Source organism: Rattus rattus, chromosome 7 (genome assembly GCF_011064425.1).
Source record: "Rattus rattus isolate New Zealand chromosome 7, Rrattus_CSIRO_v1, whole genome shotgun sequence".
Lineage (NCBI taxonomy): Eukaryota > Metazoa > Chordata > Mammalia > Rodentia > Muridae > Rattus > Rattus rattus.
Window position 1 is genome coordinate 91,730,033 of NC_046160.1, and position 17,930 is coordinate 91,747,962.

General features: G+C 34.5%; 1 protein-coding gene across 1 annotated transcript in view; it reads right to left on the reverse strand.

Moving 5' to 3' along the window:
* Positions 1 to 852: 852 nt before the first annotated feature.
* The window catches only part of LOC116906140 (proline-rich receptor-like protein kinase PERK14), a 133,659-nt gene continuing 116,581 nt past the window's right edge, over positions 853 to 17,930 (reverse strand). The window contains exon 3 of the mRNA XM_032909128.1: positions 853 to 1,291. Within this exon, the coding sequence (XP_032765019.1) occupies positions 1,285 to 1,291 (7 nt within the window). The 3' untranslated portion in view covers positions 853 to 1,284. The remainder of the gene's footprint in view (positions 1,292 to 17,930) is intronic.

Sequence of the window (17,930 nt, forward strand, 5' to 3'; positions counted from 1 at the left end):
ATCAGAAATAGAAAACCAGCTATTAAAATGGTTGTTTATTTAGAAATTTAATATGCATGCAAATTGGTAATTCAAACGGATACATTAGTCAGCTAAAATGAGTGTCAAATCCTACTTGGTTTTACATCTAACACCCAGAAAATGGAGATAGAAAAAAATTGCCCAGAAAAAAAGGAACTACTAGATATCACCTCATTTCAAGTTTAGCACAAGTCAACCTTTGCTCCCATTAATGCAAGTTAGAAACAAGACAAAATAACCCTTCCAGGTTTGGGATGTTCTCATATTTCTTTTCCACCATGGCATCCCTTCTTGACCATGCTCAAACAATAGTTCATCCAGTTCACTGCATTCCTCTAGTTTGTTATAATGAAATGGATGTAAAATTTTGCACACACATTATATATGTCTTGATAATTACAGCATACTATCACATTAAATCTATAGTGTGAAATAGTCTCTTTGAGTCCTGCTTTTTTGAACTTACTGCTCAAAATACATAAAATTCCAAAACGTCATGAAATTAAAAGATAATAACATTATACTAAAATATAGGCTTATAAGGAATGAAATTGATCTGGGAAGCAAACAAAAAAACAAATAACAATTTAAAGAACAGGAAGGAACATAGTGGGCTAAGATCCATGACACTTAGGAGGCAGAGGCAGAAAGACCATGACTTGGAGGCAGGCCTAGGCTATAGACTGACTTGCAAGCCACATGGGCTGAGACAATATCTCAACAAACAAAAATTTAAAAAAATAGTAAATTCTACAAAACTCTAAACTTTCTATGCTATGCAGTTTTCTAATATAGAATGTTAAACGTGATAAATTTATATTTCTAATTTTAAGAACAGTTATCATTCATAAGATATTGGAAGAAACTTAAAATTGATGTAAGCAAATTTACTCTCATCTCCCCAAACAAATCAATTAGTAAGTAGTTCGTTTGACCACTATCTACTGCCACATTGCTGTTACCAGTTATGAGTGTTTTTGAAAAATCAACCTTTAAGAATGACACCATCTTTTCTAAAGTTTTCTAAATTTTTTCATATAAATATAAATATTACATATATATGGCATTAGTCTTCACTAAATTTTAAAAAATTACCAGAAAAATTTAAAAATTAGCTGTGAAAACTGTTTTTTAAGTAAATACAAAAATAAAGTTTTAAATTATACTTGATGATAAAAACCAAATACTCACAAAGAAGGATCCTGGACGAGATCTTTTAGATTTATCCCACTGCGGTCTTCTGCAAGATTCCTGAAGCAGCTATCACTCACTAAACAAAAAAAGGGAAAAAGAAAAATTAATTTTTGTTTATGTTTTACTATAGTTAGATTTGGTGAAATACAATTTTAAATGAAATTTATCCTTTTTGTTTTTTTCCTAAACATCATTAATTTTCTTGCATGTTAACTTGAAGAAAATATACTAACAATTAATATTTCAGTAAAGCGAACATTTCAATGACAAGTAGCTAATTAAAACACAGTGACCTTATATAAATGTAACATATAAGGGAATTAAAATGTGCAAATTCTGTTCTTACATCTAGAAGATTAATTTACTGATACACAGTGGCAAGACCCTGTTCCCACAACATCTAAAATAAAAGAGACAATCAACTCTGGTATTCTTGCTATAACATTTGTTTGAAATAGCAGAGATCAATGAAAATAAAAGAATATAATGAACTAGTAGAACAGAAATAGCTTCTTTTGTGTAATTTCAATGTACTATTTTTTTTTATTTCTAAGAATTTTTACCATTTATATAGATGAAGAATCAAAAGAGATTTGGGGAAAAGAAAACCATCACAGCTCTTGAAAATTACAGGATAGGTAGATAGTCTAAAAGCCATCAAAGTTCAAACAATTGAGTTTTGGAGGACAATTGGCTTCTCCTCTGATTAATTTAGAATTAAAGAAAAGGCACTATTATGTCCATGTTTACTATACCACCCATGGGTAATACGTATATATAATAACTTACAAGTATGAGATGGAACATAAAGCATCAACAACAACTAAGAGAAAAAACACAAAAAAATTATAGGAAGATATAATTTACTTTTTAAATACAAGTATAAAAAGTAAAAAGAAACGAAGCAAAACAACTATTTAACATGAAGGAGGCAAAGAAAAATTCTCACCAGTAGTCAAAAATGGAAAAGTTAACAGAGAATTAAAATCTACCAAAGAAAATTATATAATTTTAGAAATAATATTATAATATATGAAACTAAGTAGTTGGTATGCTTCATATGTAGCTCAAAGTAACAAAACCTAACATAATTGAACTTAAAAAAAACAGCTGACAAATGTCTAAATGAAAAAGAACAAAGAAGAGATGAAAAGAACAGAGCATAAGTCATATAGGAATCAAACAGTGAGAAATAAACAGTCGAGAAGAGAGGAGACACAATACTTTTTGAGCAGAACTGGAAACTTCAGAAAATACCTAAAAATTGATTCAAAAGACTAAGCAGACTTAGGAATAGCAAACGCAACATACAAAACAAGTGAGAGGTATCTACAATAAGTAGTAAAACTTCTATGGAGCCTAGAGGGGGTAACCAAAGGGTATTTATGAGTCACAAAAGGAAAGGATAAGTTTACAATGAAGAAATTAGATTCAATATCTTAATGTAAACAGATTTTTAAATCAAGTACGTGCCATTATGTCCAGTTATATTATTTTTCATATACCCAACATATTAAGAAATATATTATATTAATAAATATAAACTGCTGAGATTCCGGGACCTTCCAGTCCAACTTCGTGTTTGATTCTCCCTCAATTACACTGAAGCTGCTTCATTTAAAGGCTTGCTTTCAGAACTTTTCCAAAATGGCCAGCTTACTTATCCAGCCCTTCAGACTGTCATAATCAAGATGTCAGCTAAGCGATGAATTTTCTCAGCACAGAGTGACTGCATGAGCAAATCCAGCTAGCTCTACTTCGACAAAGCCAACTTTTCCTAATTCCTTGGGCCCCAGAAGGAATTCTTCGCCCCAATTCAGCTGGAAGCAGACGAGGAAGATCATCGTCCCGGTTCCTTATGTTGGGGTGGATGGTTCTGGTTATTCTAAGAACTGTGGATATGTTTTCTTTTAAGGGATACTATACAAATGTAGCTTTGGGCAGGGGGAACTAGAGAATTTAAACTCAGGGATTGCTACCTTTCCTTTCCTCTTTTCTATCCTTCTTAGTTTAAAAAAAAAGGGGGGGTGATATAGTAATACATAGAAGTTAGAGAAATAGACAAACAGGGATAGATTAGCAAACTTACTCTTAAACAAAATTTTACAGCTATATTTTACATTGATAGAAATGTTTGTAATTGATACAAAGTTGAAGCTGCAATCTTTTCATTGGTATAGAATGCATTTTACACAAATTCGAGGTTTTCATTGGTATACTTTCTTATTGATTTATAATTGAGATTAATATTGCTACTTTAACATAAGCATTGTGCCTCCACTATGCATCTAAGAATACAAGTCTTAGACCCAGTCCTATAACTGCTATTATACATTATTTTTAGTTGATTAACCAGTACCAGCTAAAGACCAGATAGCATGGTTCTGAGTCAGTTTAGATGGGTTTTGGAAATACTTCAATTAGAGAGGGCCAACGGTAGTCTATGCTTAACAGTTCAGAAACGCCTATGTAGATAGGAAATCTTCAAGGGCGTCAGAAGTCCACAGAATAACCCGTTTATGGACATTTCTTCGTCTAGATCATTTGACTAGAGACCTGTCTGCCCCTGATAGGACCCCTTAGACTCGAAGAAGAAATTGAGCATCAATGGAGTTGCTCAAATCGTGGTGACACAGCCACTGAGCAAATTGCTTCAATTCATCTACAGACAAAACACTGTCCAGAAAAGGACAAATTATGCAGAATAGTCGACTGATAATCTCTGCCAAGGCAGGGTGATCAGCCCTTCAAAATCTGCATTACAAAGGTCTGTCAGATGATCCTGGGCCAGAAGGCTGAAGATTGATGCTCCGACATATTAAGGAATAGGGGGACTGTCCAGGTGATCAGCAGTCTCTATAAATTGGCTAAGCTTGGAAGCCATGTTTTTTGCTTCCCATATTTTCAGATAATATTAATCATTCTTGGATTTCTGATGTGGTTGGAGACTGGTTGTCTCATAGACAACTCAAGCGGTTTAGTATTGAGAAAGATGATAAATCTGTTAGGGTGGTTTTCAGGTGGCATAGGATCTAGAACCAGGATATAGTCAGTTTTTAGTATAGATGACATGGTTAATGAACAAAATTGATGGACTGGGTGATGAGTGTATTGTTGGTTTTATAAATTGCAGAATGGTAATAATACTTAGTTCACATATGTATAGGGAAAAGGTTTTTTAACTGGACAAGAAGGGGGAAATGTTGTGGTTTGCCTTGGAGTTCTCTCTGAATTTGTAAAATAAAGGCAAGAGCTCGAGATTTAGGCAGAGGGAGGAGTCAGGGGAGGAGAAAGGAAAGAAGCGAGGAGAGAGTTGTCGTGGGAGAAGGAGAAGCTGGAGACCTGGCAAATAAAAGGTGCAAGGGATGAGGGATTTGGGAGCTAGGAATAGAACAGTGTAGGGTGGATCTGCCCAATCTAGACGCTAGATTGTTTTCATATTAATTGAGTTGCGTTTTCTTTGTACTGGCCGATTGGGGTTGGAGAGGAAACTGCAACAAACTGCAGATTTATATTTATATATTTCTTTCCATGTGGTTCATACTACTGAGCATTTTCCATGAATTTGTTGATATTTCTACTTCTCCTTTTGAGAAATGTCTATTCATATCTGTCCACCTTGCTTTGTATGGGTAGAGTGGGAAGGGCTCATGTCATGTATGGCCTGATCAGAGGGTAACTTGCCAGAATGCACTCTCTTCTTCCACTGTGTGGGCTCTGGAAATCAAGCTCAGGTCACTGGCATGGTGGCAAGCACCTGTATGCACTGAGCCACTTTACCAGCCCTATTCACTGTTAAATAGACTGGTACAAGGAGCTGTCACTGTATATTAAGTAGCTTTTATTATTTCTAAATGTCTTCTAAATAATTAAAAATGACTAATGACAACAAATTGGGTGAATTATATAGACATTTATGCACATTTAAAATCTCTGTGTATCCATGTGGTATACACATATGTGCTTGTGTGTATGTGCATATGTGTGCATACATATGTAGCTGGTCTTTGCTACTTTGCATTTAGAGGCCAGAGATTAATATCTGTGTATTCTTTAATATCTGTGTATTCTTTTAATACTCTCAGCCTTACCTATTTTTTTGTTTTGGTTTGTTTTATGTTTTCTGAGACAGGGTTTCACTGTGTAGCTCTGGCTGTCCTGGGACCTGGAACTCAAAGATCCACCTGCCTCTACCCCCAAGTGTTAGGGTTTAGGTGTGCTAGGGCAAGCACTTTTCTCTGTGAAAAGGAGCTGAAATTACAAGCACAAGAAACCATGTCTTGATTTTAAATGGGTGCCTGGGGATACAAACGCAGGCTCACATTCATGTGTGGAAAGTACTATACCAACTGTCTTGGGTTTTCTACTGCTGTGACAAGACACCATGACAAAAACTAACTTGGGGAGAAAAGTTTGCTTCAGCTTTTGTTACCACAGCAGGGTCCATCACAGAGAAATCAGGGCAGAAGCCTAGAGGCAAAAATTAATGCAGAGACCATGAACCTACTTACTGGCTTGTAGAGGAATTTTAATTCAGCAACATGTCTATTCTGGCAAGGGATCAAATCCACAGACTTTCTAAGTTGAAATCCAGCTGAAATAACATGCCTTTTATCCTTTTGGCTGGAATATAGACACAGCTTTAGTACACACCTTTAATCCCAAACAATGAAGGTAAATTTAGTCTGTAGATGGAAGCAGCCATCTTTGAAAGTGACATCTACGTGATGAATCAGAAATATTTGACAGAATGAGATATGATATGCCCAATGCACAAGAGAAAGATCACAGGAAAAAGAGGCAACTAAGAGAGCAGTGAGTTCAACTAGTTCAGTGCAGGACAGCAGAGACACTTTGAGCCAGAGAATAAGAACCCAGAAGATTAGAATGAATTGTCATGGTTACTTTGAGGCCAAACAAAGCAATTCAGTGAGAAACTGAGAGAAGCCAGATTGAAAGAGTCAGCTTGGGGAGGAGTGTGAGTCAGAACAGCTGAGATGAACCAGCCAGCTAGAGTTCAGAAAGAACTAGAAAAGGTGAGCCTATTCAGTAGCAAGTCTCCAAGATGACAATTACATCAGATGAATAAAAGTTACTTTCAGACTAGCTTGCTCTTCAAGGCTTGCTCAGCCTGCTTTCTGATAACAACCAGGACTACCAGTCCAGGTAAGGCACTACCCACAGTGAGCTTGCCCCTGCACTTAAGTCATTTAAAAAAAAAAAAAAATAGACCATGCCCACAGACCAATCTGATAGGGGCATCTTTTTTTTTTTTTTTTTTTTTTTCAATTATTTTCCTCTTCCCAACTCACTCTAGGTTGGGTCAACTTGGCATTAAACTAGCTAGAACATCAGTTGTGCCATTATCTCAAAACATGCATTATTAACCCATAAAAGGGATTTCTAGTTTAATTTTGAATGTGTTGGGTGTCTCTGGAGTTGGGAAAATTTTTCTTAATATTTTGTAAGGTGTCTTTTATGCCATAATTGTATGCTTATGGATACAGAAGATTGGATGCTTATGGAAGAAGGTTTTTTCTTTTTCTTCTTTTTTTTTTGAGCCTGATATTATTCTATCTACCAATTTTTGGTTTTGTTTCTTGTATTTTAGGGGCCCTACTCAGGAAATCATTCACCTGTACAAATATCTTAGAGTATTTCCCTAGTTTTTACCTAAAATTTGAGTATTTCAAGTCTTAAATGCATACTTTTAGCACACCTTGCTAGACTATTGTACAAGTGAAAGCCAGTAGTCAAGTTTCAGTCTTCTGCATGTGACTATCCAGTTTCCCTAGCAAGATTCACAGAAAGCATACTTTCTCTAATGTATGTCTTTAGAATATGTGTCCATCATAAGTTAAGTGTATAGGCATTTCTGAGATCTCTTGGTCAACATTCCATATACACTTTAAAGGACATAATCTTCATCTAAAATGAAAAGGTTCTTCCATTGTCAGTTAACTTACACATCGTTTTGCTATCAATATTTGGGTCTCCCATCCCTCTTATGGGTCATCTATAAATCTTACCAACTACTGACAGATGTATCATAAATTCCACAAATATGATTTAGAAATTTGTTTATATATTTTAAAACATTCTTACTTTGTGATATTCATTTGATTGTGATAAATTCCTGGAACATTGACTATTATTACAAAAATCCAATTTTCATATCTAGTCTTAATTTAAAGGCTGCTTTGTTGACAATTAGTATAGCTTCATGCACTTTCACTTATGTGTTTGAATGGTACATTTTCTCCAGTGATCCCTTAGTCTTTATGTTTAAGATGTGTCTCTTGGATGAAGCATAAAATTGGACTGTTTTGTCTGGTTTTATATAGTCTGACACATAGTGATTTAGCTGGAATATTTAATGGTATTCAATATGATCAGGACAAGAGAGAAAGATCGAGTCTCATACAATTTGCAACTGAGGCTTGAAATCTGTTCTAAAGTAAATTCTGTTTAATAATAATATGTATATTTTATCTTCATTTTTATTGTTATAAGAAGAAATGCTTATTTTCCAACAGATGCTCTGTTCTACTTAAAAGTAAATTCTACCCTTGTAACATTCATATATTAAATGCAAGGTAGCATTTAAGATCAAACAGTTTCTGAGTAATCTGAGCCCTAAACACAATAGGTAACATCATTTGAAACTTTATGGTAGAAGAAGACAATGATAAACTTAAAAAACTATCCTAAAAGATAAAAATAGTTCAAAGTAATTCTTATCATTTTAAATTCATTTGTACTATGATAAGAAAAATAATATTATAAATGCTTTCCCCTTTCTTGTGCCACAAAAGACTGTGACACATACACCTCAACTCAGGAAGAAGCACAACAATGTATGATACATTCTATCTCCATAGAGCACTGCTTCTCAACCTCTAGACCACTACCACTTTGGGGATGGAATAACTCTTTCACAGGAGTCACCTAACACCCTTGGAAAACACAGATATTTACACTACAACTCATAACAGTACAGTTATGAAGTAGCAATGAAAATAACTTTATGGTTGGGTTTACTACAATATGAGGAACTGTATTAAAGGGATGCAGCATTGGGAAATTTGAGAATCACTATCTCAGTGTTTCCTATCCCTTATTGTTAATGTCTTACTGCAGTTGCAGCCATCTATAATACTAAATAACTTTTGATCTTATCTTCCAATACTATATTACTTTATATAATACTTATTTATATTTATTATTTCTAATACTTATATTCTAATATATAATACTTTCATACTTTTGATCTTATATTCTAAAAGGTATTTGCCTAATCACTAGTAAAGGCCCAAAGTTGCCTTTCTAAAAACAAATAAAATGAATATTACATTGTCTTTCATATAAAATCTTTCCAATGGCAAACATAAGTCTCATACATCATGAATAAAGTTTAAATATTAGGTTATATATTACAAATTAAATATCAAAAATATTCACATTTACTTCACTATTGGATACTGTCTTATCCAAACATAAGATAGCTTTGTACCAATAAGATGCAGATATTTTATTTGAATAATATCATTTTCATCGTTCTGACAAAATATCTGAAGAAGCAATTTAAAGGAAGATTTAACTTATCTCATGATTTCCAAGATTACAATTAATTGTGGCAAATCACATAAAAATCAGACAGCAAAGAGAGGGTGTGAAGAGGTGACGGCAGGTGTGTGACTGCACTTGTCCACTTTCTCTTAGACTTCGGCTGGAGACTGAAGGCAGGGGTACATTTGTACTCCACACAGCAGGCTTTTTCCTTCGGCCCCTTGACAGCTTTCACTTTTCATGTCACTAAGCATGAGCAGATTCTTACACTTGATGATGAGTCGACGCTGAGCATGCACACATCACTGCAATCACCCAACTTCCTTTTATTGAGCTACCTATTTACAAACTCTTCAAACTCCATGCATCCAATGAAAAATTTAGAAACATAGCCCAAAAAATATTCAAGTCTGCTTAGAATATCTTACATTAAAAATGCATCAAAACTCATTCATTTCTTCTCTTCTCCATTTCTAGTATCATTTTTTTTCCCCTAGCACCAAAGATTCCTAGAAGAAGTATTCTTCCTTTGGAAGCAAACTAATTTTTTCTCCAATCACCATCAATTTTTTCCTCTCTTGACATGTTAAAAAAATACCCTTAAATGTCATAGTTAATATTCAGGAAGAAATCAACATGGGTAAATAATGTCACTTGATTTTCTTAGAAACTGATTAAGCCACTTAGGGAAGCAGAAAAAAATATTTCAAATTACATAAAAAACAGAATACAGGAAGGTGGAGTATAATTATCCTGCAAAGACATTAGAATCAAATGGTGAGGCTTGTGTTGCGCTGCTTGTTTTACTGTGTGCGCTGATAACTAGAAGTGAGACACTAGATCTCAACTGCTCTCTCACCGCACCACTCTTCTGTTACCCCCCAGACACCAGACTTCAAACTTTGCTCCAGGAGAAAATACCATCTTTTAGAGCAAAGATAGTTAATAATGAAAACATTTTATTTTTTTCTTTGGTTTTTCAGCACAAGATAAATTTAACCAAATCACCACTAGAAAAAAATAGAAAAAGCACAAAGAACTGGAGCTTCATTTTTAAAAAAATGTTTATAGATATAAAAAACTATGCAAATATACAAATGATATGTATCACATTGTGAATATTTTAATTCCAATATACTAAGTCTTATGAAAATTCCAATGAATTGAATTGTTGTTGAGGATATAAAGTTATATTACTATATAGAGAATAATATTATGAAGCTAGTAAAACTGAAAATAAAGGTTTGTTTGCCAACAATTGGGTACTTAAATACATACCCCAAGGAAATTGTTACATATACATAACTCTTTGAAGAGCTGTTTACAATGGTGTAAAATTTAAAACTAACAATAGTATAATTGTTGGTATCGGCTGTGTGGTATGCATAATTCTAGCACAAAGAGAAGGAAGAAGGAGGCAGGAGAAATGGAATCCAAGGCCATCTGATGTTATGTATCTAGCAACTACCAGCCCAGACTAAGCTATACCAAAAGGAAAGTCAAATAAATGCTAGTACAATAAAATACTTGATGGAGTTTCAATGAAGAGTTAGATCTATCAATATGGATGAGTCACAAAAAATTGAAAGATACAGGTTTCAGTATGAAATTGTTCAAACAATATAATACATACTTTGATTTTCTGCTTTTTCAGAAATTATGACATAATTACATCATGCCCCTCCTCCCTCATTCCTTTTCCTTCCTCCAATTCCTTCTATGTCCCTCTTTACTCAGCTCCTTTTCCAATTTCTGGTCTCCCCTTTTTTAAATTGTTATTGTGATATAAATACATAAATACAAACTGCTGAGTCCATTTAGGGTCTAAATTAATTTGAAGGGCAAAAAAAAGACTACATTTATTGTAAATATAAGGTAAAGTATGAAAGTATAAGAAATAAGAATGAGAAAGAAAACACCAACTTTGAAATAAAGGACAATATGTTGAATGATGTTCTGATTTCATTTCTGTTGATGTGATAAAATACCCTGAAAAGGGCTGGAGAGATGGCTCAGCGGTTAAGAGCACCCGACTGCTCTTCCAGAGGTCCTGAGTTCAATTCCCAGCAACCATATGGTGGCTCACAACCATCTGTAAGGAGATCTGATGCCCTCTTCTGGTTTATCTGAGAACAGCTACAGTGTACTTATAAATGAATAAATCTTTTTAAAAAAAAAAATACCCTGAATAAAAGCAACTTAAGGGAGAAGAGATTTATTTTAGCTTATAGTTCCAGGGTATAGTCTATCACAGCAGTGAAGTCACAGTGGGGGTACCTCAAAATAGCTAGTTAAATTCACATCCACAATCAGGGGCAAAGAGAGATTGACTGTATCACTCATTTGCTTGTGCTAAGCTCAGTTTTTCTATTCCAATATCCCTTGACTAGGGAATGGTGCCACCCATGATAATCCACCACAGACATGCTTACAAGCTAAACCAATCTAGGCAACCTAGACAATCCCTCATCATCACTCATTTCCCAAGAGATTATAGATTATGTAACGTTAACAATTAAAAGTAACTGATAAAGGTAAGTGTTTATCTATAATATAATTTGTTCATTGGTAGTTCGCTTGGATATTCATTAAAATAATACTTTTTATATGAGATTCACATATTGGTATTCCCTATTCCTACAAAGAAGATTCTATGTAAAACATAATTATTTCAATATTTAAAAGTGGTTATATTTAATAAAACATAGCTCTAATAGTAAAAAATTAAAATGTAAGTGGAACTACATTGTTTTCCTAATTTATGAGATTCCAATTGCTTTTTACCATCACTGTAAATTCCTAATCTTCTAAAACAGTATCTCTGATATACAAGTTAAATTTTATTACAATAAATCAAATATCTAACACTAAGCCTACATGTGAACACCACAAATTCTGAAATTTAGCATTGGGATAGGACCAAAGACAAAAACAAAACAAAAAGCAGATGAACAACAAAACAAAAAACTATCAACAAAAAAAAAATCAAACATACTGCTTTCATCTTCATAACTACCTGTAATTAACCAAAAAATAAATGATTACGCAGTCTTATTATAGACATTATTGTAAAAACTCAGCAGAATTGTTATACCCAATTAATACACATTTTCTTACTTGTGTTTCTTTAAAAAAAATAATATAGATTCAAAATACTGGTTACAGTTTTCTAACGATTTACCTCAAAGTATGTACTATTAGCACTCCTATTGAATTTTTCTTCTTCAATGAATATTTTTATTCTAATAGCAATCGTGAAAATACAAGCTTGAATAATAGCTTGATTATAATCAATCTCATCAGAAAACAAGCCCTAAGCATCAACATGATTGGCTCAGAACTTCTCAGAAATCTTAGGCCTTCATAGCTTACAGCAATATACAAGGTTGTATCTGTAAATCTGCTATTCTCATTTACTATTATCTATAACTAGAACGAACGGAGAATATAACATACTGAAATACTTGCAGTAGTTGGCAAACATTTTTTTTCTGAAAAGAACACAGTACATATTCTCTCATTCCTCCCAACCTGAAACTTTTAAAATATATTTTTACTTGAAACAGAATTACATCATTTCCCCATCTACCCTACATAAAACACTCTTCTTTCCAATACCCTCATGGTTCTCTCCTACTCTCAAGTTGATAACCTGTTTTTGATTATCATTGTTATATATAGAGAAAGATGTGTATATGTACATAGAATACACAAATACAAGCTACTGAGTTTGTTTTTAGTGTGTGTGTGTGTGTGTGTGTGTGTGTATGTATGGGGTATGTATATGCACACACACATGCACGCACACACACACATATTTTCAGGACTGACAATTCTGGGATTTCTTTTAAAGTAAAAACATCTTTTCTAAGCTCAAAAGGATGAAATCAAGCTTCAGACAGATTGGCACAAAGACATCAGCCAATTCCTGGTGAAGAAGTACTGCCTCTAATTCAGCAAATTGTGCTGATCAGCCTTAACCAGCTAGTTCTTCAAACTTGTCCTTGGATCTAGTAGATGGCTGCCACCCAGTGGACACCATTAGTTTTTCACTTATCTGAACCATTCATGAAACAAGCTCAAACACGTATGATGAAATCACACAGAATAAGTTCAGGGGTTGGTTTTATTTACAAATTAAAATGAATAGGAAACATTAAAATCCATCAGTTAAACAATATTTTTCCTCACACTAAAACATTAATCAAACTACTTGACATGCATATATCAGCAATAACAGTAACAACAATAGAATGGGGAACAGCAAATAGCACATAATATATAGAAATAGTATTGATACCAAAGCTTTTTTTCCTCTCCTCTTGCTGTTTGCCAGATTGGATACAAGCCCCACAATTGTTCCTCTTTATGTAATTTCTGAAATTTGGAAATCACACCAGCTCAGGGACTTACATAACACTGAAGTGTTTCACCTCGGATTTCAGCACTGTAAAACACCAGTACTCAGGAGGTAGAAGTAGGCAGATCTTGTAAGTTTTAGGTCTGTTATGAATTTGAGGCCAGCCAGATCTACATAGTGAATTCCAAAACATCAAAGGCTATACAGTGAGGCCCCATCTCAAAAAATAAAAACAAAATAAAACAGACTTTAGTACTTTAGTCAACTCCTTTCCCTCCATATGTGGACCAGAAAAATAATAGTGACAGCAACTGTATTTATTTAACAACATACTAAAAATTCAAATCTATTCATCTTGCTTCTCTTATCCCACTACGTCCATGTACTCTGACTTTAGCTGCTTCCATGGAAATAAAATGCATACAAAGCTTTAGGAATTTATTATAAATGTACGATAATCGGAATAATGCTGTACTGCTACAAAATCAGAGGCAAAAGAAAATAGAAAACAGAAATAGATCCTCACATTTGTTTTAAGACAAAACAATGGTACAAAAGCAATAAAGTAGAAAAGAAATACAGGTCTGCATCACATAATGTTGGAAAATTAAACAATTAAAGAAACAATTATTTTAATACAAGCCTCAAACTATATGTTAAATAATCCTTAAAATACATAACAGACTTAAAACTTAGTATCGCTTAACTTCTAAATATACATTTTAGAATATTGTTGAGTTTTTCTTTAAGAACTTGGGAGTTTCTTAGAAGATATAGAAGAATACAATCTATGAGAGAAAAAATTGATGAGAATATAACTTTTGTAGTGAAGTAATCACACAATCATAAAAATTTGAAAAAAAGTATAGAATTCACACTGCTTCACCAGTTGTGACATTTATTGTAATACCAAAGTTAGGGAAATTTGACATTTGTACACTATTGTTGACTAGCATACAAACCTCAACTTTCACCAATATTTGTATGTATATGCATGTACTGATTTAGTCAGTTTCAAAGCAATTTATATCATGCTTAACTACTACCAGGATACACAACAACTTCAAAACTATGAAATAACTCCAGGATAGAAATAACCTGCTTGCTACTACTCTCTGTATTACATACCTATACTATCTAGTCCTCATGGCAATCATTGATCTGTTCTTCATTCTTACAGGTTTTGTTTGTTTGCTTGCTTGCTTCTTTTGGGGGGGATGCAAAAAATGGAGTCACATGCTATGTAACTTCTTGAAGTTAATTTTTTATTGTATACCTACCCTGTACTTCACATCTATTATTATAAAGTTACATCACTCTCCAATCAGGGAAGCAAGTAGGCTAATTACCGATCTTCACCTCTTTCTTGGCCATTATCAAGTCAATCCTTCAGTCTCATCCCCATCTTTATGGAAAAACACCAGCTACAGCTTCACCCACACAGCATCTCCAGTGATCACACAGATCTTCTCAACTCCCCCTCTCCCATTTGCTTTACCCTAGGCCCAAATCCAGCAGGCATTTCCCAGGAATCCACAGACTACCTCAGTCAGAGAAACAGGTAGAAAACCATAGATCTTCACTTCTCCTCCCATTCCTCTAAGTCCAATATCCAAGTCTCATACCCAGCTCTATGGCAGGCCACCTGCTTGCTGCAGCCTATCCACACTCTTGGCCCTTATTCCCAGGGGACTAAGTAGTTACCGGTGGGACACTCTGTTTTCTTTCCACTTGTGAACTCACTCAGCCACACCCTTCCTAGCCCATCCACATTACTCAGTGTTAGTTCCTAATACCTACAAATACATTTTTCCTGGAATTCCCAGTGAACACATCATATGATGATCCTAGAACATCACACTCTACCAAGAACAAGAGAGGAAAACAGAAAGCAAGGCACAAACAGACACCCAACAAAGACAGGACTAGATATCAGCACTTAGAATTACAATCTTCACAACTCAGATACCTTGATGTCAAAATAAAAATACAATCAAGAACAGTCAAAACAATATGTCTCCTTCCACAAGAGCTCAGCAACCCTATCACAGAAGGCCCTGAATATCCCGACATAGCTGAAGCACAAGAAAGACCTTATATTTGCTTTATAGAGGGAATTAATAAATCTCTTAAGGAAATCTATTAAAACACAAGTAAAGTATGAAAGAAAATAAATAAAACAGTACAAGATAAGACAGTTGAAGTAGAATCGATAAAACCCAGAGGGAAATCCAGAAATAATAAATTTAGAAACTCAAGCAGGAACCCCAGAGGCAATACTCACCAAGAATATAAAAGATGGAAGAGAGACTCTCAGGTATTGAGGAAATGATAAAAAAAAATATGGATATCTTAGTCAAAGAAAATAATAAACCTAAAATTAAAACAGACCCAACACATCCAAGAAATCTGAGATACTATGAAAAGATGAAATCTAAGAATAATAGGAATAGAGGAAGGAAAAGAAACCCAGCTTAAAGAGACAGAAAAGTATTTTCAACAGAATCATAGAAAATATTTTCTTTAACCCAAAGAGATGCCTACCAAGGTACAAGAAAAATATACAACACCAAATAGACTGGGACCAGAAAAGAAAGTTCACTTAGCACAAACTAAACATACAGAACACAGAAATAACAATAGAAGAAATATTAAAACCTGCAAGAAAAAAGTTACCAGGTAACATATGAAGGCAGACCTATTGGAATAGCACATGACTTCTCAATGGAGACTACAAACACCATAAGGGACTGAACAGATGTTCTACAGACTTGAAGAGACCACAGATGCCAGCCCTGAAGTAAAAATTTTGGGGTTTTTTTTTTTTTTTTTTGGACACTCAGATGTACCATATGATGTTTTAAAGTAAACTATCTTTCGATGCGAGGCAGACACATGGGAGGATGTTTTGCTAAGAACAGACATGTGATATTTTTCTGGAAGCAGTCTGGAAAAAGGGCATGTAATGTTTTGCTAGAGGGACACTGATGTGTTTAAAGAGGATAAGTATAACCCAACAGACAGTGGACACTGTTATGTAGTACTGGTTTGCCTTGCCATTCTTTGCTGGTCATTGTTGGGCTTTGCTGATGCTGGTGTTCCCTGATGAAGCTCTGTGGTATTGGTGTTTGCCCTGACATCATAAAGAAAAAAAGGCACCAAAGAACTACTGATGGTGTTCTGGCAGCTTCTTGCTGCTTCCATGGACTCTGGCTGATTGGCAGAGCCTTGAGGTTTCTTCTGGATCAGGCAGCTCTTGCTGATTTGTATGAACTGGAGTGCTAATATTTTGACTGAGATTAGATTTGCTCCAAAGAACTATTTCTAAAGAGACCAACCCCTTTGCTTTTCCTATTAACCTTCCCTTTCGACTAGCTTTGATGTGTGGTGTTTGGCTAAAACCCTTATTAAAAATAAGCTTTAAAAAATATACAAAAATAAACTAAAAAATATAAACGTACATAGCCCAGTCAAACAAACCCAGCAAAACGATTGATATTCACAATTGGAGAAGATAAGATATTAAATGATAACCTAAATTAAGGCAATTCTATCTAAAAATTCATTCCTGTAGAAGGAAACAGGAGGTAAACGTCAACCTAGAAAAGGTTAATTACACCCAAGAAAACAGAAGGAATAAATAATCACAGAGTAGCACATGAAAAGAGGTGACACACACACACACACACACACACACACAAACACTACATCACCACCACCATTACCAGCAACAACAAAACCACAACCATAACCACAACAAAATAGCAGAAATCAACAAACATTGTTCATTGATACCCACCTAAAAACACTGAAATTCTTAACATGTAAGAACCAAATACAAAGGAACCCAAATTTGTAAAATAAACACTACTACAAATTAAATCAAATATTGATCTTTACACACTGATAATGGGAGACTTTAATAACTCATCATAGACAGGTCACTGAGACAAAATACAAATGTGGAAATGTCTAAAATATAAAAGAATATAACTTCTCAGAACCTCTTGGAACTCTCCACCAAAGTGGCCACATAGTAGGCTACAAAGCAAGTTTCAACAATTACAAGACAATTAAATGATCATGCTGTATCCTATCAGACCACCATAAATTTTACCTGGATATTAACAACAGAAACAACAGAAAGCTTCTGGCTATTATAAATAAGGCTGCTATGAACATAGTGGAACATGTGTACTTGTTACATGTTGGAGAATCTTTTGGGTATATGTCCAGGAGTGGTATAACCTGGAACTCAGGTAGTACTATGTTCAATTTTCTGAGGAACTGCCAGACTGATTTCCAGAGTAGTTGTACCAACTTGGAATCCCATCAACAACGAAGAAATGTTCCTCTTTCTCCACATCCTTGCCAGTATCAGCTGTAAACTGAGTTTTGATCTTAGCCATTCTGACTGGTGTGAGGTGAAATCTCAGGGTAGCTTTGCTTTGAATTTCCCTGATGACTAAAGATGTTGAACATTTATTTAGGTGCTTCTATATTCCTCAGTTGAGAATTCTTTGTTTACCTCTGAATCCCATTTCTTAAAATGGGTATTTGGCTCTCTGGAGTTCTTTGTATATATTGGATTTATATCAGATATAGGATTGGTAAAGATCTTTTCCCAATCTGTTGGTTGCCATACTGTCATGACAGTGCCCTTTGCCTTATAGAAGCTTTGCAATTTTATGAGGTCCCATTGGTTAATTCTGGATCTTAGAGCATTAGCCATTGGTGTTCTGTTCAGGTAATTTTCCCCTGTGTTCATGTGCTCAAGGCTCTTCCC